Genomic DNA, 24,806 nt, shown 5'->3' with positions numbered 1-24,806 from the left:
TATTCGCGCTCGAAGTGGAATTCTAGAGAAGCTAAAGCGAAGCAGTCAAGTAGAAAAGTAGGGAGTTTTAGGATGTAGTAATGTAGATTTTTTATTTTTATTTTTCAGGTTTGGTGTGTTTTTGAGTCTTTGCAACTTTCTACTGCTCGACACCACCCATGCCGACACCTTTCCTCCTCGCAGCTAGCACCGCCCTCAAACATCTGCCTACAGCCTCTAGATCCCCGAGCAAGGTAACATGCCCGCGCTCACTACTCACCAACCCTCCCCTGGCAACTTTGTAGCCGTCAGGCAACATGGCAGCCTTAGCCAGCACCACACCATCGCCCGACGCAAAAGCAAGCGCATCGTATGCAGAAGCATGTTTGATGGCTTCCCTGCTGACAACCTTGGCACCGTATACCGTAGGCGTGGTCTTGCCATAGATGACTGCAGCAGGTGGGTATGCATTTGCTTCTTGATGTGGCGCGTGGAAGAAAAGTTCGGTTTTGAACTTCTTGACGCTGGCGAGGATGCGGGTGAGGTAGGCTATTGCTTGCTCGCGGGGGATGGTTACGGTCGTTGCGATGGAGGTATTTGGATCGTTTGCTGCTGCGTCTGGCGATTTCGAGGCGGCGGTGCTGGAAGAGTCGATTTGGGGTGTCATGTTATCGGTGCCGTTGTAGTCGATGTTGCCTTTTGCTTCTGCGCTTGCGCTGTTACCGGAGAAGCCTGAGGGTTCCATCTCTGGTGGGTTTGCTAGGCCGTCGATGGCGTGGGCGGCGGGGTGTTGGAGGGCTTGTTTTGCGCGGGGGATGCTGTTTTTGCGCCCAGGGACCATGCTGTTCATTACGCCTGCCATGCTGTTCATCACCCCAGCTAGACCAGTTGGAGGCGGAGGTTCGTTGAGCGATGGCAGTGGGCGAGCGATACACGGAGATAAACGGTAGTCGATCCAGGTTTGTGGGTCGAAGAAGTCGACTGGATATTCCTCTTTCGTTTCTTTGTTGAAGAAACACCGGCCATCCAGCGGCAAGAGAGCAAAACTTGTACGGATGGTGAAGTTGACCTGGGCGGTCAGAACACGGCTACTGAGAAGCACGTCGTCACCATTTCTGAAGGGACCAAGAATATTGACGCAAGTTCTGGGTACGCCTGCATAAACCACTCCTGCGAAAAGCTCTGGTCGTTGATTCACAGCATGTCTGGTGATGAGTCCGCCAAGAGAGTGCGCAATAACAACTGCGCCACGCTTGTTCTTTGGAGTACCAGGTTTGTTGCAGGGGAGCTTCTCCAAGAACTCGATCAGCTGCTTACTCAAGAACAGCGGCTCCAAACGCCAATCATAGCCATAATCATGAACACGCAGCTGTCCACTTCTCGCATTCTCACAGGCACGCAAACGTTTGAACAAGCGTCTAGATATGTCAACGGGGCCAATATGAGTGAGCATACCACCAGGGATGATTTTCTCTTGGGCTCTCTCGTCGGCATCGGCATCGAGGCCGACTTCTAGATCTACCTTTCTCACATTCAAGCCGACCTTGATGGGTGCCCACAGTTGTCTATGAGGTGGCTCGGCGGATCTCAATATAGAACCACGGTACCCTCCAAGTACGACGACATCACCGGTGAGTTCGGCGAGTGCTTTGGAGAAGTGAGGATGCTGTTGCGAGGACTTGTTTGCCTGTGGAGCCGTGGATGCTCTAGGTAGATTTGTGCTGGGTTTTTGATTTGCTGACGACGGAAGGGCAGTATTCGAGGAGTTAGGATTCGAGGTTGTGTTCTTTTTCGAGAAAGAGTTGGTACGATTTAGAGTAATGTCGGACAGGGAAGCGAAGGAAGGCAGGAGCGGCAGTCTAATGTTAGTATCCTGCCAGCTGTCTCTGATGGCCTTCATTCTGCTGTTGACCTGTGCTTGGACGTGTTCAAAGCGGCTGTCATCACCGAGTGACGGTACTCGCGACAGAGTGCGGAAGGTATGTAGAGATGATTCGGATGCAGAACGCCGCAGGCTGCGGTGACTCCTGCCACTGTTGACTCTAGCCATAGGGCTCAGAGCATTTTGATATTGGCCGACCGCTGTCTTAGAGCTTGCTGGACGAATAGGGATGAACTGAGGATCGCCGTTGCTAGTGGTGGACTCGTTTGAGGGTGGATCTCTCTGCAAAGGCATAGTCTTCGGATGTTGCAGTCTATGACCCGAAGCCGATTCATGCGACCAGTTTGCAGAGATTGGCTCTTTCGACGAAGCGGTATGGGCATTTTCAGGCAATCGAGATTGCGAGTCGACTAACGTGCTAGCAGAGCTGTGGTTCGTGCGAGGTCTCGTGGGGAGGGCGTGGGTGGATGAAGAGGACAAGGAAGCAAGTGATGCGAATAGAGAACCCGATCGTCTCTGTCTGTTCGGTGGACGGGTCTTGGGGTCAGACTCTTGAGGGTGCTGGGTGGAGAAAGGCGAGGTGAAGTTGTGTATGCTGGTCTTGAGAGCGTCTCGCCAATGATCGAGTGAGGCTCCCATTCCCGACATGGGGCCAGGACCGGTCGAGGAAGCTCGTCGGTGAAAGCCTTCCTTGAGCACGGAGCGGCTCTCGTTTGTCTTCTTGAACTTCTTGGGTCCAGCACGCCATGGAGAAGGCAGACGGACAGTCGTCTGGCCTGTCGTCGTCGCCGGTGCTCTGTGTTCTGTCGTTGGTCTCTCTCGCGTGACTGGTCTGGATGTACGTTCCGGCTCTTGAATTGGGGCATCGTCATCGTCCAGATCCACGTCGTCTTGGATCTGTGGACCGCCAAAGAAGCCTCCTTGCTCGTCAATGGCTGCTTGCTTCTCTGCTGCCGGTGTCTGTGGTAGGATCAAGCGCGTCTGGGCTCGTCCAAGACTGACACCGACGAGGGATTGCACTTCGGCTGGCGCAATGGCTCGAATCTCAGGGGCTTCATCCTCGGAAGATGTTGCTGTGTCGTTGATGAGGTTGTTGTAGTGAATGTCGGCCAATGCTCGTGGGCGGCGCTCAGGGCTTTGTTGTATACCAGACATGTTGGTTCATGTGTACATTGGTCGTTAGGGCAGACACAGGAAGCTGGAAGGACCGAGGGGCCGGAGGTGGAAGGAATGGCTGGCACAGAGGCTTTAGGAGGTGAACAGGTTCATAGAGATGGATATACAGAGAAAGGATCAGGTCAGTCTTTGCTCGGAAGTGTCGGCCTGTTGTTAGTTACAACAGTCAGCCTGATCAAGTCCATGGTGCGCCTTGATGACAACTGAAGAGCCCCAGCTTTAGCTCTAATTCCGACTCAACCGGCCGGGATGCCATCACAGAAACGTTCCGAGACCATGTGAAGAAGTCAGATCGTCGTGGCTGAGCATTGTCTTGGCGATGAAATCACCACAAAACATTTGTCTTAACTCCGAACGTGTCGTGTGAGCTGCTCGATCAAAGCTAGGAATAGCTTCCGAGATGAAAGAGAAATTTTAGTTGAGATGTGTATACCGCTGATCATGGAGCACGTGGAGCTGTCAATATTGCTACCCCTGTCCTGTGAATAGTGAGACACCCGCTGCGTTTCGAATACGCCGAAGCTCAATACGCCCGCGATACGCTCTTTCTCCATCAAATTTTATCTCTAGCCCTCATCAACTCCATCAACAATGTCACTATACTACGAAGCATCCGACATTCTCGCCAATGTCGAAGCAAAGGGTGGCTCATTGAAGAACCGCATTTTTGGCAAAAAAGACCTGAAAAGTTCTCCCGGCGCCATCTTTGCTCTGGTTGCCGAAACCACAAAATGGAGTTCGGTCTTGAAAGAAGTCGTCGAAAAAAGTGACATCCTGAAACTCGAAAAAAAGGTAGGTTTACTTTGCGTCTTTGTCTTTGCGACGCCGTTCAGCAGACAAAGACTTTCTCTCTGCTTTTGAACAAAAGGCTTCCTTCCAAATATTAACAAAACTTATAGCTGACCCCGACTCTCGCCCTGCTGTTAGCCCATGACCTGATTCTAGCCAAGAAGGGTGTTGCTGCTCCCAAATCGCATCCTCTCAATCTCGCCATCTCTCGTCACAAGGCGAGATTGAATGCTGAGTTTACCAAATGTCGTATCAAGGGCAGATTCGCTACTTTGGATGCCTTCCGCACTCACATCAATGCTGCTGCCGCAGATGAGAGTGCAGAAGCGGCTGCAGATGGTACCAAAGCTTTTCATCCTCGATGGGTGCGTGTGAACGCCGTGAGAACGTCCATAGAAAAGGCACAGAGCACCTTCTTTGCCGATTTTACCAAAGTCTCATCGCTCAAAGAGCTCAGGACTACCCCAAGAGGTCTTTACCTGGACGAGCATATCCCAGGTCTTGTTGCGATACATCCCGGGATAGATCTCTCCAAGCATGCTGCGTACCATGCCGGTGAGATCATCTTCCAGGACAAAGCTTCGTGCTTCCCAGCCTACCTCCTGGATCCTCAACCTAAGGATGGTCAAGTGATAGATGCCTGTGCTGCACCAGGCAACAAGACTACCCATCTCGCTGCGATTCTGTCGTCTCAGAAGTCATATGGCCTCAAGGCTTCTGTCACGGCCTGTGAGCGCAACCCTATCAGGGCACAAACGTTGGAGAAAATGGTCAAACTAGCTGGTGCCGGCAAGATCATCACCGTCAAGGCTTCTCAAGATTTCACCAAACTGGATCCCCGTTCCCAAGAATTCGCTGACGTGGGTGCTCTCCTGCTGGATCCCAGTTGTTCGGGAAGCGGCATCATCGGCCGCGACGACACTGCAGTCTTACATCTACCTTCTCTACCTTCCAGTGCCCCTGCACCTTCGAGCAAGAAGCGCAAGAGGAAGGCCAATGCGGCTATCGAGGTGCCAGCCCCGATCGCAACCGAAACCAACGATGAGCTCAGCGAAGAGACTCCACAAGCAGCCGAGCTCGAGAACGACGAAGAAAAGCTAAAGACAAGATTGAACAACCTTGCTGGTTTCCAGCTCAAGATCGTGCTTCACGCTTTCGCTTTTCCAGCCGCCACCAAGGTCACATATTCGACATGTTCAATACACGCCGAAGAGAACGAGAACGTCGTCGTCAGAGCTCTGTCTTCGAAAATTGCCAGAGAACGTGGCTGGAAGATCATGAGACGTGAAGATCAGGTCGATGGTATGAAGAGATGGTCACGCAGAGGTGATCCCGAGGCTTCAAAGGAAGCGCTACAAGGCAAGGAAAGTCTAGTAGACGCAAAGATTCTTGCAGACGCCTGCATTCGATGCGAGAGGGGTACTGATGAGGGTACCATGGGCTTCTTCGTCGCCGGTTTTGTCAGGGATCCTGATGCTGATCCTGAAGAAGTCATAACGGACGCCGAGACTATCGAAGCTGCAGACGGAGAAGAAAACAATGAGGACGAAGATGATGATGATGAGGAGGAGTGGGGTGGTTTCGACGATTAGAAAGTATTAGCTCAATGGAATTGCCGCGCCCGCTATTGTCCACGCTGAAGTGAGCCCTCCTCGCAACTGAGCATTTCAACGAAACAATGACCCATGGGGCATAGGCGCACGACTGACATCGCATGGTCCGTCAACAGGACACAAATATCTCCATCTCAACCTTACTAGAACCAAAGACACTGCATCACCTCACGAAGATAGCATCCGAAGTCGAGACACTCATGAGCAAGATGCTTTCCTTCATCTTCTGTGCGAACCCTAGCAATCACAAAGACGAGGGCATCGTCCCCTCTCGCCATCGTAAGATCCCTTAACAGTCGAAGGATGCTCTGCCAAGAAGCAACGCGAATGGGTTTGTGGTAAGGCCCCAAAGTATTTTTTTCCTTTCTGATGAGTAACAGTATAGTGTTGCTTTGACCTCTTGGTTTTTGTGCCAGTTCATCGGTGAATGAGCTCGGTAAAGAATCCGGATAAAGAGAGCTCAGTGAGTGAGATATGTGGGAGCTGCTTTCATAGGACGGCTCGCGATGTTGCTTAATCTAGGTTGTGTTTGGGCCAGACATCACACGGCTGCAGAACACACTTCAAAAATCAGTCGCGCCCTCTGAGAAGCATGTCATCACAGAACTCCCAGCTAAACACATTTTGGATCTGAAAACACATATACATTATGGTAGATCCAAATTGGCTAGAACACCATATTCGAGAGCAACGAGGAAGACGCGTGCTTCCAGAGTTCACTCTCGGCAAACGAACATCAAGCATGGTCAAAGGTGTAAGGGCAAGTGTTTGACAAATCAAGCTGTTTTTTTGCTCTCCACTGGCGTTGTGAAGTCTGACAGACGAATCAGTGCAGAGATTTACCATAGTAGCTATAAGGGTTACGAAGACTCTGCATCAAGCGCTTCAGTAAGCAGTCGCATGTCGTCCACATGCTTGCCTCGAGCTTATGCCCATATAGAGACAGATGAGTTGGATACGGACATATCTTGCGGAACGATGTATGGGGCAAAAATGCGATTTTCGTCCGAGTATCTCGTTCGCGAAGCCTTCTACACATAACGTCAACCTTCATCTCGAATCCCTTTGAGGATTTTTATTGAGCCTCTTTGATCTAAACGCCTCAAAGCCATGTCGGCATGTAAGCACCATTGTACTTTGAAATTACCTCTCGAGCCCTTTGTGTTCTCGGACACAAAGACCTTTGCAAGAACCCCGAGTCAGATATACAGACATATAAATGGTGTTACAATCATGCGACGAAAGATCTTAGGAAAATCTGATAGCAAAAAAAAACAAACGACCGAGACATAATTCAGGCGATTACCATCTATACCATCGACATCTACCCGACACTCGTTTGAGCAATCATGTCTGATATCAAAAACAACACTGCCGCTGCTGGTCAGCGTGCTAAATCAGCCCTTACCTTCGGGGGTCGAGCTCGAGTTCATTGCTTTTGTTCCAAAAAAGACCATGCTGCAGTACGGTTCTGAACAGCAATATCTCCACAGCTACCTCATGAACAATCAAGTCAAGGTTGCCTGCAACCAGGTTGGTTGCAAGGAAAAGGAGCACATGTTCTACTTGCCGCTAGGCGATGTTGACGACAACAATTATGACCGTTGGCAGCTTACCACCGACTCGACTGTCACCCCACGATGTGGCGACATCACGAGCGAACTCGCTGGCTGGGAGTTCGCGGGTCTGGAGTTGGTATCTCGAGTGCAAAAGTTCGAGGGGACCTCGCGCTGCCCGACTGGACAAAAGTATCCTTGTAATGGAAAACCTTTGAGTTGGACATGGCGTGACGAGTTCAAGGCTTTCCTCGAGCTGATTCGCAAGGCTTTCAGTGAAGCTGGATTCTATGCTTTCGTCAACAAGACCACAGGCTTGCACGTTCATCTTGGTCACGGCGACAAAGGTCTTCCAGTCGAAGTCGTCAAAGGTCTTCTGGGTACCATGACAGCTCTCGAGCGTTCATTCGATCAGATTCATACTGCTGGTCGCATCAGTGGACCAGTCAATATGCGTGTCCCGGGACCGTGGAGTCTGAAACCGTTCATTCCTCTTCCTGGCATCGATATTGAGGGTTTTCACAGCTTGTACAAGCCTGGTTTGGTCGAAGGACAGGACTTTTACAACCAGTGGTGCCCAGCCATGTCGAGTACCATGTTTCAGTCCGTACATAGTCAGATTTACCATACGGCAACACAGACCGAACCCGAGCAAGCTTTGACTACTACTCCGACCGACGCATCAGCTGCCGCCGCCTCTGTCTCGATTTCTGCCGAGACTGCCAAGTACATCGAGCGATATCTTTCCAGCTTCAACGTTCCTAGCTGGTTGAACACGATCAAAGAGGCCTCCAGCGTCCAGCAGCTCAAGACTATGTTCACTGCTGATAAATACACTGCTCTGAGCTTGAGAGGCTTGGGCGAAGACAATGACCATAGAATTCCCACAGCTGAAGTTCGCACTCACGCCGGAAGTATTGATCTTGCTGAGATTAGTGCTTGGGTCGACCTCTTGACCGGTATCTCACATTGGGCGGAGACCACACCGCAAGAGAAGGTGTTCTCTTACCTCGAGGAGTCGTGGAGAGATGTCGACTATAACATCTGTCGCCTTGCTCGTGAGGTGGGTGCCAGTGATTCCACTATCGCTCATTATGACGACGTCTTGAGCGACCGTTACGCCCAACTGCGTTTTGACAAGTATACGTCTTCCTCTTTAAGATTCACTGACAAGTTGGGAAACCTTAACCGCATTACCGAAGAGCAGCGCCGCAAGGACTTGTCTCGCGAGAGTGTTGAAGAGAAGATTCGCTTGAAGCTTGAGTCCGGTCGGTACGGACAGTTGCCCACCAGTTTCCTCGAAGCTCAACCTGAGCCTGAAATCTTCTCCAGACCAGAGGCCAAGTTCCTGCACCTCGGTGAGGAGGGCCAAAAGGCTTGGAGTGAGTACCTGAAGGACTACTACCGTGCTGAGCGCAAGCTTGATCTGACTTCTAAGGACTCCGTTGACGACTCTGACACTGCTCCTGCTGACGGCATCAAGGAAGACGGGGCTTCGGACTCTGAGTCTGTAGCTGCAGGTGCAGAAGCCGAGGAGAACCAGTCCAGTTCGGATGAAAAGTCCGTCGACTCCGATGACTCTGACAAGACAATTCGACCTCCCAAGTCTCCTGTCGATGAAACCGAGATCGACTCTGGTTTCTACGGCATTCACCCTGCCTTGGCCAACGCCTACAACTCAATCCCCGGCCAGCATCTCGCTTACCTTGAAGAGACCGTCGCCAGCATGCCTGCGCTGCCCTCGCCCACGCTCCCCGACATGACCGCCTTCGAGGAACTCAAGACCGATACAGTCACCAGAATCGCTAATGCCTTTTTAAATGAGGACATGATTGCTAATCTTGCTGCTGCCGAAAGCAAGGACGAGGTCGCAAGAATGCTCGCAGGTGCTGTCGAGGCCGATAAGCAGCTTCATGTGCTCGAATCTTGTTTGGCAGAAAGAGCCCTTGCTCAGAAGTATCTGGACAGGAAGGGTAAGAAGGAGTAGAATGTTTCTGGCCAGCTTGAACGTCGGATTGTTGTAAATAAGTGTAGTTTGCCTGTATTGTTATTGTACAAAAGAGCGATGTCCTGTTGTAAGTCAAGAAACTACAAATGCTTTTTGGTTACCTACTATAGAATTTGTGATCTTGTTCATCAATTGTAGGCATGTGCTTTAACTGTTTGCAAGCCGGGATCCCAAGTGAGGTATACTGCAGAGGTCGAGTCTCTGAGGCTCAAAGCTTAAGCATGCTCATTCACCAACACGGCAGTCTAACGAGACAATGGTAATTGATGACAAAGCCAGATTGGATGCGAGTGCGTGGAGACAATGAAGTTGTGCACGCTCGAGGATGGCAGGAAGGGTCGAGGGACGCAGGCTTGGCATGGCGCACAGACGCGCAAAGCCCAAGTTTAAAAAAGTTTCCGGTTCGCAACAGTCTGCACCTTCTCTCTTCTTTTCTTGGACGCCATCCAAACATGGCGGACGTAATCTCGTTCCCACTTCAGCATGAGGAGGAGTTGAGTGATGAGCAGATGCAGGAGATGCTCGCTCAGGCCGCCAGGCGCCGTCAGGAAAAGGCCAGTGTTGCGCTCTTCGACAAGGACGACAAAGACAAGGCCAACCAATTCGACTTCCCCAAGCTCAACACTGGAGAGATGGTTCAGCCTTATGTCTCGAGTGCCGGAGATGTCGCCACTGTTGACCGTTCGCGCCTGTTGGCTGAGCAGGACCGCAAGTTGTCAAATCAAATCCGCAAGGTCGAGGACCCTGTTGCCATCAAGAAGAAGACGATTGAGGTACGTTCGAAACTCTACTTTTCTTTCGATCTCCCTTGCCTATGAGGAAAATTATCCCAACTTTTCCCTGACGCGGAATCAGGGCACCGTCTTGGTGCCTCTCTGCACAAACTGAAGCTTTTTTATTCATAGTTACTCTGAGGCACATTCACACAACCACTCGTTTCGAGCATCCACATCAGAGAAGATATTTGCTAACATGCTTTGCTTCTCTAGTCTAAGAAGGCCACCGCCGGTGAACAGTGGTACAACATGCCTCGTACCGACCTCACTCCTGAGTTGAAGAGAGATCTCCAGCTCCTGAAGATGCGTAACGTGCTTGATCCCCACAGACACTACAAGAAGGAGAATGGCAAGATGAGACCTCCCGAGTATTCCCATGTCGGCACCATCGTCGAGGGCCCCACCGAGTACTTCTCTGGAAGACTCAACAACAAGGATCGCAAGAAGACCTTTGTCGACGAAGTCCTTTCCAGCGAAAAAGACACTGGCCGTTTCAAGAGAAAGTACGGCGACATTCAGACGTCCAAGACAAGCGGAAAGAAGTCGTACTACAAGGCTTTGCAAGCCAAGCGCTCCTTCGACCCCAAGAAGAGATGAGCGGTCGTCCTTACAGATCCGACACGATGCTGTATACCAGTGTCTGTCTTTGGGTCAGTCGACACATCACTTTACACACAACACCATCACCATCAGTCGTACGCACCTGCATATCCTTTGCGGCCTCCCTTCCAGCCTCAATAACTTCCTCATGGTTTGCTTTGCCCTTACCCAAGTGGTCCACGAGCTCTTGTGGTGACATGGAACTCAATGCAGCATCGTCTCCACGAGGCACAGGTTGCAGTACGGCATTGTTAGTCACCAAACTGAAAGCGAGGATCTTGATGCCGCTATGTCTGGCAACAATGATTTCAGGCACGGTCGACATACCCACCACATCGGCGCCTAGCTGATGCAACATACGACACTCTGCTCTTGTCTCGTATGTAGGACCGGCAACAAAAGCATATACACCTTCGTGCAGCCTGCGCTTGCCGTCGGCTGGACGCACCTTCTGCCATGTCTGGTGCACTTTCTGACGCAGACCGAGGTCATAAGCGTCAGATAGAGGAGGAAAGCGTACGCCAAAGTCGTCGGCGTTGGGTCCACGAAGAGGGTGGAATCCAACCAGGCCAGCCATGTTCAGATGATCATTCAGGCAGACAATGTCGCCTACGCTGTAGTCTGGGTTCAGTCCACCAGCAGCGTTTGTCACTGCATCATCGTCAGTATCTCATCGACATCGAGGATGAGCGACATACCGATCATGGTCTCGACACCGAGGACTTTACAGACTCTCGTCGCGAAAGTTACGAGTTCCATGGTGTGACCTTCGTAGAAACTTGATAGATGAACGAATGAGCATATCATGTTCTATCACATACTTGCTATTGAGTTGACTTACTGTGCTCTGCCGACCAACAAGACAACAGGGACTTTGTTCTCTCCCATGGTGCCAACTACGAGCTTGCCGGCGTGTCCTTGAACTGACGTGATAGTCAATATGGGTAACTCAGGGAGAGACCACGAGACTCACCAGTGGTCTTGGGAAAGTTTGGAATGTCATGGTAGTCAATCTCGAGCTTAGTATCAGTAGTCACAGTGTCTGCAATACCTCCAAGTCCAGAACCGCAGACGATAGCCACACGAGGGTTCTGAAGATGAGATGGTAGTTTAGACCTGATATAGTCTACGGAGCCAGTGGCTCGCTGGAAAGCCTCAGACGAAGGTTTCGAATTCGGTGAATGATCATTAACTGCTGCCATGTTGGATGTAGAAGACAAGTCTCTACAAAAGAGTGTCGTCGGAACCGGTGATGTGTTTGCTGGTCGTGTGAGTCGAGTCAACAGATGCCAAGAAGCTGAATTGCCGAGCGGTGAGGCGACCAGGAATCCCGGGACTGATTTCTAGATTGACATTCTGCGAGCGCGGCGGTGGTATATACGCAGGATACAATGGCTTCATATCTACGGTCGCCCTTTGGGCTGACGAAGCGTCTAAGGGTATGTTCGATCAACCGAAACGGGAGTCTAGCGACTGACAAGATGCGCGACGATAGATTGCGCCTCCTGCACCTGTTCAAGCCCGCACAGTATACCAGTCTCGCCAACCGTGGCATGGCAACCAATCCGTCCCACTCGAGCACCAGCGTGATGCCTCGGTCGACTTTGATGACTTCATGAGCCAGACTGCGCAAGAGTAAGCCCGTACACACCACTCTCGGACATTGGATACGGCATACTAAGACGCCTTCAACCACAGAGCACGAGGTGTCACACTCCCAGCGCGCGAGCCTTTCTACAGCCCCGAAATCCAGCGCGAACTTGAAGCACTTCGTCTTCCTCGCTCCATCCACCTCAACTACCTTAAGCCCCTCAAGCGCACACCAACCCACGGTGTTCCCGCCGCCGACCTTCAACTCCGCTCCTACAGTGTACGCAACCTCGAATTCTTCGCTGACTTCGCTCTCCGCGCCGCATACTACCTTGACCTCCCTGCACGGGGCCCCGTGCCGCTCCCCAAGATCACCGAGCGCTGGACCGTTCCCAGATCCAACTTCGTACACAAGAAGAGCCAAGAGAACTTTGAACGTATCACATTGAGGAGATTGATTCAAATTCAAGATGGACACCCTGAAGTTGTGCAAATCTGGCTGGGTTTCTTGCAAAAGTACGCTTACTACGGCGTGGGTATGAAGGCGAACGTGTGGGAGTACTCAAGTCTGGATGTCAGCAAAGAGATGGATGAGCAGGCTGAACAGGCAAAGGCTTCGATTGACGAGAGACTGAAGTTGTTCGGCAGACGCAGTGACCGTGTTGACGATGCTGATGTCGATGGCCTGATCCACGACAACATCTTCAAGGGTGCCTCGGGCTCGTTGGCTCCTATGGGCACATACGGCAAGTCTAACTAAGTTATGGACTTCCTACTTTTCTTCGCATCTTGGAGGCGCCTTATCGGCTATGTACAGTATTACTTGTATAAAATGGTAAAAAGGAGGATTTTACGGTTTCAAGTTTGTCGATATCAGGTTATTGAGACTTCTTCCATTCGCACTTCGATATTCTCGTGTTACACACATCTGCCTTGCTGACATTATGGTGGGTCCTGTTCCTGTAACACCAGCATCTCTCAAATCAAGTTCCGCTTCACGGCACCGTGACGTTGCATGCCAACGTGCATATAGCGTGGTGTTTTATGCAAGCATCCCATCAGTAGTATCAGAAACAGGTGAAGATATCTAAGCTGGTGGCTCCCTTAAAGGCAGTTTGCCCATAGGAAAGCGGGAAGTAGCAAAGGCAAAACAAGGCATGCAAGATCAATGTCAGCTTCGGGCATCTGCCGCTTGACAGCAAAGCATGCGTTCAAGATATAAGGATAGACAATCACGTGGGAAAGTAGAGGAGCCAAGTACCTGTCTTTCGTAGCGAACAAGCACTCCATTCTCGTCGAGACCGACTCTTGCATAACAAGCGCATCACGGCATCTTTCTTCCCCAATCAAAAGACCAAATCATTTCTCTCACGCGCAATATCAGTGGCTCTCGTCGTTTTATCGTATATCAACGGACTACCTATCGGGGCAGGGATCCTGCTCGGAAGTCTGGTTTGCCAACCATAGCGTGTCAAAGCTCCACTCGTACGGTCCAGTCACAAGTTGCCTACGGGTACTGGCCCAGCGTGTAGCCAAATCATCCGATTCGCCAGGGTCTCAACTGCTTTGCTCAAAAGCAAAATCATAGGCTGGTGAGTTTTCCCCTCATGGTCTCTTGGTCTTGCGTTTCATATACCATCGCGACGCAAAGGAGTTTCGTTGATATTGCTTGAAGCATGTCAACAGGGCAGAAGAGAGTGTCGGGCGCGAACGCGGCCCGCGGTTCGGCAACGCGACGCGAACCACCTCATCACCGTTGATCTTGCTCTTGATATTACCAAACTGACGTCGGTGTTCTTCGTCGTGTAGATACTCTGCGCATATTTGCGCATATATCCAGCTTGACCAAAGCAGCACAAGCTTGAGTCATCATGTCGAATCCGGGTTACAACGCGTTGCAGAGCTCTGGCTCCAACGCACCTCCACCTAGACGCTATGATGGTAGTGACGGCGGTTCCAAATATGAAACCATGCATGGAGGACACTATGGTAGGTGCAATGAGTGCGCGTTATTGCACTGTGCTTCAGCTGACTTTGCGACACAGGTGCCAGCTCTGCTGTATGTTCAGGACTATGCGCGACACGATCCACCGACTCTGACTGACGTGAATTGTAGATTGCAGCGCGCGGTGACGCACCTCCACCAGAGACATTTACTGGACAATGGTCGAACGTAAGTCGGGAGATGCGATACCTCTATGAGCTTTGTACTGACGCGCCGTGGTCCACAGGTATCCCAGGGACTTTCCGGCAACTACAGGGACATCTTGAACACATACTGGCAGAATCAGGTCACGAAGCTCGAGACGGACGAACACGACTACAAGATCCACCAACTACCACTTGCTCGTATCAAGAAGGTCATGAAGGCGGACCCCGAAGTCAAGATGATCTCGGCCGAAGCACCCATACTGTTCGCAAAGGGTTGCGACATCTTCATCACAGAGCTGACCATGCGCGCATGGATCCACGCAGAGGAGAACAAGAGACGCACTTTACAACGCAGCGACATAGCTAGTGCCTTGGCCAAAAGCGACATGTTTGACTTCCTCATCGACATTGTGCCTCGCGAAGACGCCACTCCTCAACACAAGCGCAGACAGGATTTCCCACCGGGCAGCTTCCCAGGCCAGGACGCACAGATTGCTACTGCTGGACCTTCTATGCAGGCTCCGCCCGCAGCAGCACAGCTTCAGAGTCAGGAACAGGCACAGCAGCACATGCAGCCCACAGACTATGGTGCCATGGGCCAGCACGTGGCACAAGAGCCCTACCAGACGCAGACGGGCATGTATCCTCCTGCACCACCGGCCGGCTACGCACAGCCTCACAGTTTCGACCCTAACATGTATGCTGGCGGCTATAGTATGTTGCAGCAACCCGTAAGTGTCTAAAGCTAAGCAGAGAGAGGGATTGACCAAAGGCTAACTCGAGTATGCAGCAAATGTATCCACCACAGGGACCTAGAATGTCAGACCCTTCAATGAGCGGAAACGACGGCCAGCACCATTATCGTGCACCTGAGGACGATGCAGAGGGCGAGAGAGACCAGTACGAGGTATAGGACCCTCAGAACATCTGGGCCGGAGTGCAGCGGATGCTGCAAGAATTCGACAGTTTATTTGATACCCCTCCATGCAACAAGGACATGAAGAAAAAGCAAACAAAGAAAAACAAATCACGGAGACAGAACAGACAAGATTCGGAGCGAGGACGATAACTTGCAGGGAGAGCGACCGCTCAAGGGACGAAGGAAGATTACGGGATGATTGTATCTTGGGTTTTGGGGAACTATTCGCATCGCATTCATTTCACGAATTCATACCGGAAGCCTCGAGCATTGAGGCATGCCGTGTTATTATCTTGTGTGTTTCTAGCCTTGGCTGTTGTCGCGGGTATGGCTTGCTCTGTCCACCAAGGTGTGACGATACCGTCAGTACCTTGATGTTATCGGGATGTTGGAGAGAGATATGATCCGTAAAGACCCTGGCTGCTCATTAGCCGAAGCCGGCCTCGGCATGGCGGGGTGCAGTGCTTCGGGCTTTGAGAGTGGGAGCTGTTGTGAGAGAGAGTGATGAGAAGATGAAAGGGTGAGTGGAAGTCGAAGCTGTATACAAGTGGTAAGCAAGAGTGTTGAGTAGGACAGCAGGTCGGGTATGCGGAGGGCGTATGTCGGTGTATTATTAGTGCATGCGGTCGAGGAGGGGCAGCGGTCATGAACGTCTCGACTCTCGGAGCGGGGGATGGTTTGGGGATGGTCCATGCTTTCCATGCAAAGAGAGCATTAGCTGAGAGTTTCCCAAGTCCGAGACCAGTTGTTCATCCTTTCTGTTTCCTCTCTCGTCCTTGCAAACCTCACTTCCTGTTCTATACTCTTTTGAACAGCTTCTTCACTCAAACACACACTTTCTTCTCCACCTCACAAACACCGCAGATATGGTCAAAGTTGGTCAGTAAACAGAGCTCTACGACGCGGGGCTCAAGAGTCATGAGCTGACATGGTATACCGTCTGTAGTCGTTGCAGGAGCCTCTGGTGGCATTGGCCAGCCTCTGTCCCTTCTCATGAAGTCGAGCCCTCTGGTCAGCGAGCTCTCGCTCTACGATGTCGTCAACACCCCCGGTGTCGCCGCCGACCTCTCTCACATCTCCACTCCCGCAAAGGTCCAGGGCTTCCTTCCCAAGGACGATGGCATGAAGAAGGCCTTCACTGGTGCTGAGCTTGTTGTCATTCCCGCTGGTATTCCCCGTAAGTGGTAGCTACATCCGAGTCACGCTCCAGCAGAGACTAACCACGACTCGCAACAGGCAAGCCTGGTATGACCCGTGACGACCTGTTCAAGATCAACGCCGGCATCGTCAGAGACCTTATCAAGGGTGTTGCCGAACACTGCCCCGACGCCTTCGTCCTCGTCATTTCCAACCCCGTCAACAGCACCGTCCCCATTGCCGCCGAGGTCCTCAAGGCCGCTGGCAAGTTCAACCCCAAGAAGCTGTTCGGTGTCACCACCCTCGACGTTGTCCGCGCCGAGACCTTTGTCGCTGAGATCACCGGCGAGAGCAACCCCAGCAAGACCACCATCCCCGTCATCGGTGGCCACTCTGGCGAGACCATTGTTCCCCTGTGGAGCCAGGCCAAGCCTGCCGTCAACGTTCCCGAGGACAAACTTGATGCCCTGACCAACCGTGAGTTTTGTCCTTCCCCTGCCCGAACTACAGCAAAACCCTAACTTCTCACAGGCGTCCAATTCGGTGGTGACGAGGTCGTCAAGGCCAAGGACGGCGCCGGTTCCGCAACCCTCTCCATGGCCTACGCCGGCTACCGCTTCGCCGAGAACCTCCTCAAGGCCGTCAAGGGCGAGAGCAGCGTCTCCGAGCCCACATTCGTCTACCTCCCCGGCGTCGAGGGCGGTGATGCCATTCAGAAGGAGACCGGTTGCGACTTCTTCTCCGTCCCCGTTGAGCTCGGTCCCGAGGGTGCCAAGAAGGCCATCAACGTCGTTTCGTCGGCCAACGACTACGAGAAGAAGCTTTTGGCAAAGTGCTACGAGGGTTTGACTGGCAACATCAGCAAGGGTGTTGAGTTCATCCAGAACCCTCCTGCCAAGTGAGTGATTTGCAAACCATAAGCTGCTTGTGGAATCAGAATGCTGACTTGCTCTGCGTGGCAGATAGATTGTAATGAATTGACATGAAACCCCCCTCGTCTACTCTTATGTCATGGCAGATGGAAGAAGAAGAAGATTTGAATCTGTGAGCAAGACTCGATATCCTCCAGCCTTAACGATTATATTCGGCGAGAAAACGAATGAAAAAACAATGCACAACACATTTCCGTAACACAGCATGCTCCTTTACACATGTAATATTATAAGGTCTGGGTCCATTGTGATGCTGAAGGTCGATCGGGGAACGAATACTTTTAGGTGTCAGATGACAAGATTGTGAAGAGGATTGTATTCAGTACAAGTCTTCTCTTGATATGGGTTGCTTCATAAGGGACGTCAAGGTCTTTCTCTGGTTGTGCCATGCCGAAAAAGGTATGCTTAGTAACGCTATTCTGAATGATGCCATTGTTGGTATTTGCTCGACGCTCGTGATTCGTGCCTCTTCTTCTGCTCTCGAGAGTCTTGCTTTTCTGCTCCCTTGTCTTTCTTCGGTCTGTTCCTGACCCGCCTCGTCTTCTCCATCTTTACATCTCACGCCTTCTTGTCTTTTCTGATGCCAGGGATGACCAAAGAGGCCCTGCTCTTTTGTCGATACAGGATTTTGCCTTTCGAGGATTGTGCAGATGCTCTTCTCATCATCCTCCTCTTGTGATCCATCTCTCCACATACTCTGCTGCCCTCTCTTTTGCATCATTTCGTCCAAAATGCCTTCTTCTTCTTCTTCTTCTTCTTCTTCTTCTTCTTCTTCTTCTTCTTCTTCTTCTTCTTCTTCTTCTTCTTCTTCTTCTTCTTCTTCTTCTTCTTCTTTCCTTGCACCCTGGTTGTTATCATTTGTGCCCGTTGCTTTTTTCATCATTCTACGGTTTCGAGCCCACGGTGCGGATTTGGAATATCGCTTGAGGAAGTTCGGAGGTTTCTGCGTGTACGGTGACGTTTAGACCGAATGCTGAGAGGGCGCCGCGAATTATACCGCAGGGGAAGTAGAGGAACTGTTTGAAGTGTAGAGGATTAGTTTTTTTTTCTTTTTCTTGAGATTGCTGGAAGGGAATGATGGAATGTGGCAGGGAAGGTAGTCTAGAGATTAGGCGGTGATTGTTCGAGGGTCGCTGCATCTTTTCCATGTCTTTGATGCCTTTCTCTCTCCTTCTCTGAACGAAGAGAGAAGACAAAGACAAGATCAAGATCAAGATCAAGAGAAACACCATACTAACCCCACTCGGCGCCTCTCGAAAGAAGGTACGAAAGTAAAAGAACAAAAACATACCGGTTGTGCAGCTCCCAACGCTTCCTCAGTTCCCCTGGGCCCCCTTCCTCTATCAACACTCATCCTCCCCAGTGCCATAAACTTGTTATCCGTCAGCACAAAAGTGCCCCTGTGATTCGTTTTCAAATTGTCGATTTGCTTTCGAAACACGACCTGCCACAAATCCTTGCAAATAAACTTGATCATGTCCAAAGGCGTGGTCGGACGAGCCGATTGCGCAGAGAGCTTTTCGATGAGACCGAGACCCACGCGGTAGCCTAGGGTGTCTAAGCGGTGCAACGTGGATTCTTGGATTGCAGAGTGATCTTCTGAGGAGGAGGTTGAGTCGTGGGGCGCAAGGCCTTCTGTGCTGAGGGTTGTGGTTGGCGCAGAAGGTGCGAGGGTGGAGGTGTTGAGAGTCATGTTTCGCTCTAGGGATGAAGAGAGGAGAGCGGTGTCGCGGGCGTGCAGGTCGGTGGCTATGCGTTGGGCTAAGGGGACTAGTTCTATAAGGAGGAAGTCTAGGGTCGAGGCAGCGACTTGGGGTTGGGACGATGTGGTGTCTGTGGTTTGTGATGTTGTTGTTGTTGCCATGGTTGTGGTTTGTGTGTGATTCTTCGATCCGTCTCCTCCTTGCTCTTGCTCTTGCTCTTACTCTTCCGCGCTTGGTGGTGCCGGTAATAATCTGGTGATGTCCTTGGTGGATTGATCGTGAGACGTGGTACTGGGAGAGATGATCTGCAATGTAATGAATGCGAGTTTCCCGGAGTTGATCGCTGCAGTCTGAGGAAATGCCGTAGAGAAATTGTGTAGTGCAAAGTGATATAGTCGCAAGTGTGTTCTGGGTTCGCGATCGGACAGTGACATCGATGCGGTCTGGGTTGTCTGAAGCTTGGACCATCTTCACATGCCCCTCGCTCGGCTGAACACCCTGCCTTTATTTGTACCTTTGAGTTCGCCATCCACCATGTCAGCTGTTGGCCAATGACCACGATGTGCATGCTATCGAAGTTTTTGAGAGCCTGTACTATTCTTACAAGGTCAATCTAACGTTGAAGTGGTCTTCTACAAGTTCTCGATTGCGATGAGACGCATTACTTCATGCTGAATGTGAAGTTCTGCAATCAAGGGCCCCATCTCCACGTGGTCCTGGTTGTGACTGGTGGTTAGGTCAGCAAAATTCCATCCATCTCCTGGATCTTGGAAGTCTTGCACTGTATGACAGAAAAAGCGCTACAGTACCCAGTCGATTGAGAAACATACAGAGTTGAAGCATGCAAGCGTACCTCACAACAAGCCATCAGCACACTTTCAAGCGCAATACCTCAGGTAGCCTCCCTATGTTTTCCCAACGAGCCACCTCGCCAACTGACCACTCAGACCTAACCCTCCGCTCTTTGCAACGAACCACATAGGCTACTCTCGGCTTCCGCACAGATCGTGGCCGTGATCCAAACACGATGACCTCACCTTTGTGCCTATCTCGTGCTCGCAAAGGCTACTTGTTATTACACCATCAGCACCTCAGTCACCCAACGCAGGTGCATCAGCAGGTCACTGATACCGTTGTTCTTTCTCGGGTCTCGAAGCATATATCTCTGATCTACCTCACTTGATTCAGATATCAAATCATGAAGAGAGTGCTGTCACATGAGTGTACATTGACCCGGTGGCTTTCTCCTGCTCTTACCACGCTTTTTTCCGATGAGTTTAGTGCCATACTTGGTCGAGCAGACATCATCTGGTACCAATCACCTTATGGGCTCATCTATCCAGTTTGTGGACCACAGACAGGGCTAGCAAGATCCAGTAGGTTTGCGGAGAGTGTATACATTCCAGCAGGGAGTTATTGACAACTTTCATAGCTGCGGTGGACGAAGGTGTTCCTGGTAGCCTTGAAGGAACGGTGCCGAGAAAGAAGGTTCGGTTTGATGTCAGTGCTTCTCTGGAAGGAGTATATATGTATACTTCACTACGACCCGTTTGTCCATTGTTCCTGGTCCATCAAGCCCAAAAGCACATGTAGCCCTCCATCCCACCATCTCAATTAAACCACAAAATCACTGGACAAGATCTGTAAACAAGACCAAAGAAACGTAACAGCAGCAAAAACAACAGAAGTATCGTCATATCCGTCAAGTTGTAAGCGACCACTCCAACCGCTCTGGCCTGTAATGCAAAGGAAGACAACCAGGTCAGTGATCCATGATATCATCACATATCTTCTAGCGAGGGCATCGATGCACATGAATCTTCCTCGGTTGCTTTCCGTGCAAGACACTGCCGCAAGACCCCTGGTTTCACTAACCTGATCCACTCCCTTGATTTGTGTATGCTCAATGGATGTATCAGCATGTTAATGTTTTGCTATGTAGCTCAGCCTCAATTCGTATGCTTCTGTAGTGAAAGTTCTCTATGCATGATCTGTCTAGAGACGGCTTTGGCGGCTTTTATACTAGGATAGCTACATAATATATACAGTGAGAAGCGAAAACAATCGCAGACCACGCCTACTTCGTTGTCAAGCAAACTCCACAGCTCTCAGTCTAGCAAGACCTTGTCCACCCTCATACACACACAACGAACAGCAATGGATCCTCAAACCATACCCAAAGCCCCCAAAACATCACTGCTGAATCCACTGTCCTCACCATCCCACTCCCCAGCCCCCACAGGCAAACACAAAGAAAACGGTCTGTCTGCGCCTCCTCTAGCAGCAGCGCCACTCTTGACCGGTTTCAAGGTTAAGCAACTGCTGTTAGACTTTTGTTCGTAGTCGCCACTACTTCTACTGCGACGAGCCTGTACGTTCTGGAGGTATAGCGGTTGTGCGCGCTGGGGGAAGAAAGACAGGAAGTCTGTCGTTTGCTTGCGTTGTGATGACAAGTCCTGATCGCTGGAGCTCGAGTGGGAAGAAGACGGAGGATCGGTGTATAGAGCGGAGAGACGGTGGCTCAAGTCTTCGAGACTGGTGTGGAATCTTGTGGAGTTGATATCGGAGGTCTGGTGTTGGTGGTTCGAGGTGTCGAGATTGAAGCTGAGGCGATCGGGTGTTGTAAGGTTGGAGGAGAATGATGAGTCGAGGGTGTCGGCAGTAAAAGTCGGAGAAGCCATGTCGAAGCTTCCGGGTATGCTTTTGCTGGGTCCGAAACCAGGGTGGAAGTCGTCCGATGTGGTTGAGGAAGAAAGCGCTGGTGATGAGATAGGCTGGTGATATGTGTTGTTTCGAGACTGAGACTGGCTGTTGAGATTGAGAATTGGGATTGCAGAGGTAGGCGTAGACGGGCCATGAAGTGGTGTATGAGAAGAAGCAGGTCGGAAGCAGTTCAAAGGTGGTAGAGGCCAGTTTTCTTCGTCTGCCAGTTCAGAAAGGGGAGGGCTCAGAGGCCATTGTGTAGACAGAGGTTCGTCTTGAGCCCCATCGTATTGAGGGACCTGTTGTGGTGAGTCATCGAACTCCATTGTGAACTCTTGGCTGAGACGGTGTGTGTTCTTCTTCGGTTGACGTAGCGAGCCAAAGAAGGAGAATCCAAGACCCTTAGTTAGATCAGTGAACAGTCCTCCTTGACCTCTAGTCACCGGTCTCTCTTCAAGTGAAGCACTAGGGCAAGGAGCAAAGGGTCGCAGCTCTGGTAGTTCGTTCATGGTCTGATCCAGGTTGGGTATGTTGGCAACCGCTGAAATATCGTCCCAAGAAACATCAATCTGACAAGCACCCGGCCTCTGATATTCTGGTTCCTCACGGCGAACGCGCTTGATAGATCTGACACCGCGAGAAGAAGGTCGGTCCCTGTATCTGAGATCTCTCGACATGCTCGCATCCGCAGCAAACTTCTCGCGAAGTGCGTCACTAGAACAGTAGTAGCGAGGAAGCTTGGTAGGCGGCTTGCTGTAGATCTTCTTGTATCTGTCTTCGGGGTTGATGGTCATGGAGAACTCCATAGTAGTCGGTAAGTTGGCCGAGGCGCTGCAGACTCTTTGAGGAGCTTCGATGACTTCGATTGGGATCTCCAGTACGTTGACCATCTGACCAGGCAATAACGGGCAAGCACATGTAGTCATGGCGGCAGAGTCGTAAGCCTCTTCGGCATCGTCGAGCTTGTAGTAGTACCAGTATGTTCCACCTTGTCTCAAGGCACCGTTTCTGGGCCTGAGCTGATTGATGCGATCGCCATCGCAGATGATGTTCTCGAATGAGTGACATCCAGTCCAGACACCACGACCTCTGAGTCCATCGCTTTGCATGCGATACGGTCTCGAGAAGTTGTCCCAAGAGCCAAAGAGCTCTACTGTACGAACATCCGGTCTTGACCTACTACAAATCAACATGTTAGTACAAAGTCCTCCCGAGTCACGGACTTGAGTCCGGTATACTTACTAGAGAAAAGTAACGAGAGTGGTCGAGTCCATGACGGTGGTTCAGGGTTCAACGGGCCTAGTCAAAGGACGTTGGGTTCTCGTATAAGCAAACTAAGATTGGCTTCTTTGAGAAATGGGCAAGACGATTGTTTTTCTGTGCTTGCGTGCAAGGGTCTTCGAAAAATTCAGAAAAAGGGAAACAATGAGAGTGGTCGGAAATGTTGCTGCGGAAGGAGAGGGGTTGTTGTAATAGTGAGCACAGCTGACATGAGAACAAGGCTCTTGTGCCTTGCAGTGCGTCCGTTCCGCCTTGGATAGTAGCTTCTTAGTGCAGCTGCACAGGCCGATCAACTCAACCTCAATCGGAACACCTTGTTTTGGTGGAGGAGGCTGGCTGTGGATTCGTCCTTTTCAGCTAGCGACTACCCTGCCCTCTTTTCCTAGTGGACCCCGGGAAGACGATGTCTGGATTCGGCAAAAGGACGACCGGGGTGCCTTGATAAATCCTGCGATATGATGGAGCAGGTAAGGCGTGGAGAGTGGCAGAATTCATGCAAGCGGGACGTTTCTTGCGCGATGGGCACACGGCAGGAGCGCAAGAGGCGTCTTGTCTCCACAAGGCTAATGCTGTATTACCCAACGCCTGGGTTTGGGATGGCTTCTGCGTGGTCGTCTGTGTGTTGGTTTGGATGGGGATCTTGCTCGCCAATTAACCCGGAATAGGTATCCGGTAAGAGCAAGAGGACGAAGGAGCAAAAAGATTGAGAAGGAGGTCCATGTGCAGATTTTAATAAGAGCCATCTCCCCCAGACGCCGCCCGTTCTTGACTCTTGAGATCATCTTCTCCCTGCTCTCTAAAATGAAGAGCCAGATTCCCGAACTGCCTTGAAATGACATGTTCGTAATAACACAAAGGGGGGGCTGGAACCGAGCACTAACCAGGAAACGCTACGAAGTCAGAGGGCAAGCAATAAGGTTAGGCTCCGGCAGCGCAACACCGATGAGATTTGTGGCCCGTGGTGATCCACAGTGTTTCAACCTTTGGAGCTCCGCTGAACGTAACCGTGGCTCGCATGCGTTCGCCCGTCGACTCGCAACGAGAGTTCCCTCTCGACACCTCATGACATCTGCCACTGTTGCTGCTTCTGTTCCTCTATAGGTCGCTTGCAGAAAGCATCATTTGACACCAAGAAGTCACATCTACATCTTCAAACCCAAGAATCGGCAGGGATCCCCCTCAATATGATCGACCCGCCGCAAGACAAATCATTCCTAGATTAAACAATCGATTCGAGGAAAAAGGCGGAGCAGCAGGCCGCCAGCCAACCAGCCCAGCCAATCCGAAAGCCCACGCTTGCAAGTCTTCAAGTCAGCCGCAAGCTTGCAGCGAATGCTCACAAACCAGTTTTTGAACACCTGAAGGATTTTGGAGAAATGGCCGTACTTAGCGACCCATGCTCTCTTGGCCGCTGCCCATGAATTTGTCAAATATGCGCTTGTCCTCACGAAGGATTGCGATAGCAATAGTGCATTTTGCAACTATTGAAGTTGATGGCACTTGCATTTGCGAACTTCCAAGGCATAACGCGTGTTCGTTCTTGATATGAATACGCGCCTTTGCTGGGCAGTAGTGCACACTGACCATCGTCTTCACCTTGCATACGGACTCGAGTCCACACGACTCAAGCAGACGAGAAAAGACACGAGGCAGAGAGAGTCAAAGGGGCTATAATAAGGCGACCAAGCACGTCAACGTCAACGTCAATCATTCTATTCTCTACCATCCGTGCCAAAGACACGTCACTTTGAAGCAACCTGTCAAGTCAAAAAGCCCTCCCCGTCTGTCATTTGCTATCACTTTCGTCATTCTTTTGGGCGTTTTCTCGTTTAAACCCAGATCTTCGGGATACTACTGCGTAGAATGCTTTGGTGACTGGTACAATGCTCCGTCCTCCGTGAATCGTAGATTTCCACAACGGTCTGGCATCTGCGTTTTGCAGTTCCCCAGCCACTTGGGCGGGAATTATATGCACATTTACAACGTTCTTGTTCAAAGATGAGCTATATGT

The 24,806-nt window shown here is 51.0% G+C and overlaps 10 protein-coding genes across 10 annotated transcripts; 6 read left to right on the top strand and 4 right to left on the bottom strand.

The window, feature by feature from the left end:
- Positions 1–139: 139 nt before the first annotated feature.
- Positions 140–3,016, bottom strand: M436DRAFT_53326 (uncharacterized protein; the record flags this gene model as incomplete). Its single annotated transcript, XM_013569057.1, has 3 exons — positions 140–724; positions 833–2,174; positions 2,340–3,016. 3 exons carry the CDS (start codon positions 3,014–3,016, stop codon positions 140–142), a joined length of 2,604 nt encoding a protein of 867 aa, XP_013424511.1.
- A 612-nt stretch (positions 3,017–3,628) lies between these two features.
- Positions 3,629–5,418, top strand: M436DRAFT_53543 (S-adenosyl-L-methionine-dependent methyltransferase; the record flags this gene model as incomplete). The annotated part of the gene is made up of 2 exons (XM_013569092.1): positions 3,629–3,829; positions 3,937–5,418. The coding sequence occupies 2 exons, from the start codon at positions 3,629–3,631 to the stop codon at positions 5,416–5,418; spliced, it is 1,683 nt and encodes a 560-aa protein (XP_013424546.1).
- A 1,425-nt stretch (positions 5,419–6,843) lies between these two features.
- On the top strand, positions 6,844–8,577 carry M436DRAFT_10717 (uncharacterized protein; the record flags this gene model as incomplete). Its single annotated transcript, XM_013569039.1, has 1 exon — positions 6,844–8,577. A coding segment is annotated over one exon (1,734 nt), but the record flags the coding sequence as incomplete, so codon positions are not given.
- Positions 8,578–9,455: 878 nt separating this feature from the next.
- M436DRAFT_75172 (Fcf2-domain-containing protein) lies at positions 9,456–10,376 on the top strand (the record flags this gene model as incomplete). The annotated part of the gene is made up of 2 exons (XM_013569215.1): positions 9,456–9,776; positions 9,993–10,376. 2 exons carry the CDS (start codon positions 9,456–9,458, stop codon positions 10,374–10,376), a joined length of 705 nt encoding a protein of 234 aa, XP_013424669.1.
- A 10-nt stretch (positions 10,377–10,386) lies between these two features.
- Positions 10,387–11,581, bottom strand: M436DRAFT_53392 (inosine guanosine and; the record flags this gene model as incomplete). Its single annotated transcript, XM_013569068.1, has 5 exons — positions 10,387–10,419; positions 10,483–11,030; positions 11,078–11,157; positions 11,221–11,302; positions 11,353–11,581. 5 exons carry the CDS (start codon positions 11,579–11,581, stop codon positions 10,387–10,389), a joined length of 972 nt encoding a protein of 323 aa, XP_013424522.1.
- Positions 11,582–11,994: 413 nt separating this feature from the next.
- On the top strand, positions 11,995–12,729 carry M436DRAFT_66242 (ribosomal protein S10; the record flags this gene model as incomplete). The annotated part of the gene is made up of 2 exons (XM_013569168.1): positions 11,995–12,014; positions 12,078–12,729. The coding sequence occupies 2 exons, from the start codon at positions 11,995–11,997 to the stop codon at positions 12,727–12,729; spliced, it is 672 nt and encodes a 223-aa protein (XP_013424622.1).
- A 1,111-nt stretch (positions 12,730–13,840) lies between these two features.
- Positions 13,841–15,033, top strand: M436DRAFT_84419 (histone-fold-containing protein; the record flags this gene model as incomplete). The annotated part of the gene is made up of 5 exons (XM_013569214.1): positions 13,841–13,958; positions 14,015–14,028; positions 14,086–14,142; positions 14,201–14,851; positions 14,911–15,033. The coding sequence occupies 5 exons, from the start codon at positions 13,841–13,843 to the stop codon at positions 15,031–15,033; spliced, it is 963 nt and encodes a 320-aa protein (XP_013424668.1).
- An 872-nt stretch (positions 15,034–15,905) lies between these two features.
- On the top strand, positions 15,906–17,078 carry M436DRAFT_84418 (malate dehydrogenase; the record flags this gene model as incomplete). The annotated part of the gene is made up of 4 exons (XM_013569213.1): positions 15,906–15,918; positions 15,986–16,216; positions 16,276–16,653; positions 16,708–17,078. The coding sequence occupies 4 exons, from the start codon at positions 15,906–15,908 to the stop codon at positions 17,076–17,078; spliced, it is 993 nt and encodes a 330-aa protein (XP_013424667.1).
- A 914-nt stretch (positions 17,079–17,992) lies between these two features.
- On the bottom strand, positions 17,993–18,972 carry M436DRAFT_53452 (transport protein particle component; the record flags this gene model as incomplete). Its single annotated transcript, XM_013569079.1, has 2 exons — positions 17,993–18,124; positions 18,400–18,972. The coding sequence occupies 2 exons, from the start codon at positions 18,970–18,972 to the stop codon at positions 17,993–17,995; spliced, it is 705 nt and encodes a 234-aa protein (XP_013424533.1).
- A 2,004-nt stretch (positions 18,973–20,976) lies between these two features.
- Positions 20,977–22,788, bottom strand: M436DRAFT_75166 (uncharacterized protein; the record flags this gene model as incomplete). The annotated part of the gene is made up of 2 exons (XM_013569212.1): positions 20,977–22,693; positions 22,757–22,788. The coding sequence occupies 2 exons, from the start codon at positions 22,786–22,788 to the stop codon at positions 20,977–20,979; spliced, it is 1,749 nt and encodes a 582-aa protein (XP_013424666.1).
- Between the last annotated feature and the right edge of the window lie 2,018 nt (positions 22,789–24,806).

This window comes from Aureobasidium namibiae (assembly GCF_000721765.1).
Source record: "Aureobasidium namibiae CBS 147.97 unplaced genomic scaffold scaffold_16, whole genome shotgun sequence".
NCBI classification, from domain to species: domain Eukaryota; kingdom Fungi; phylum Ascomycota; class Dothideomycetes; order Dothideales; family Saccotheciaceae; genus Aureobasidium; species Aureobasidium namibiae.
Note: the sequence above shows the minus strand (reverse complement) of the source record. Positions and strands in the feature narration are given on the sequence as shown.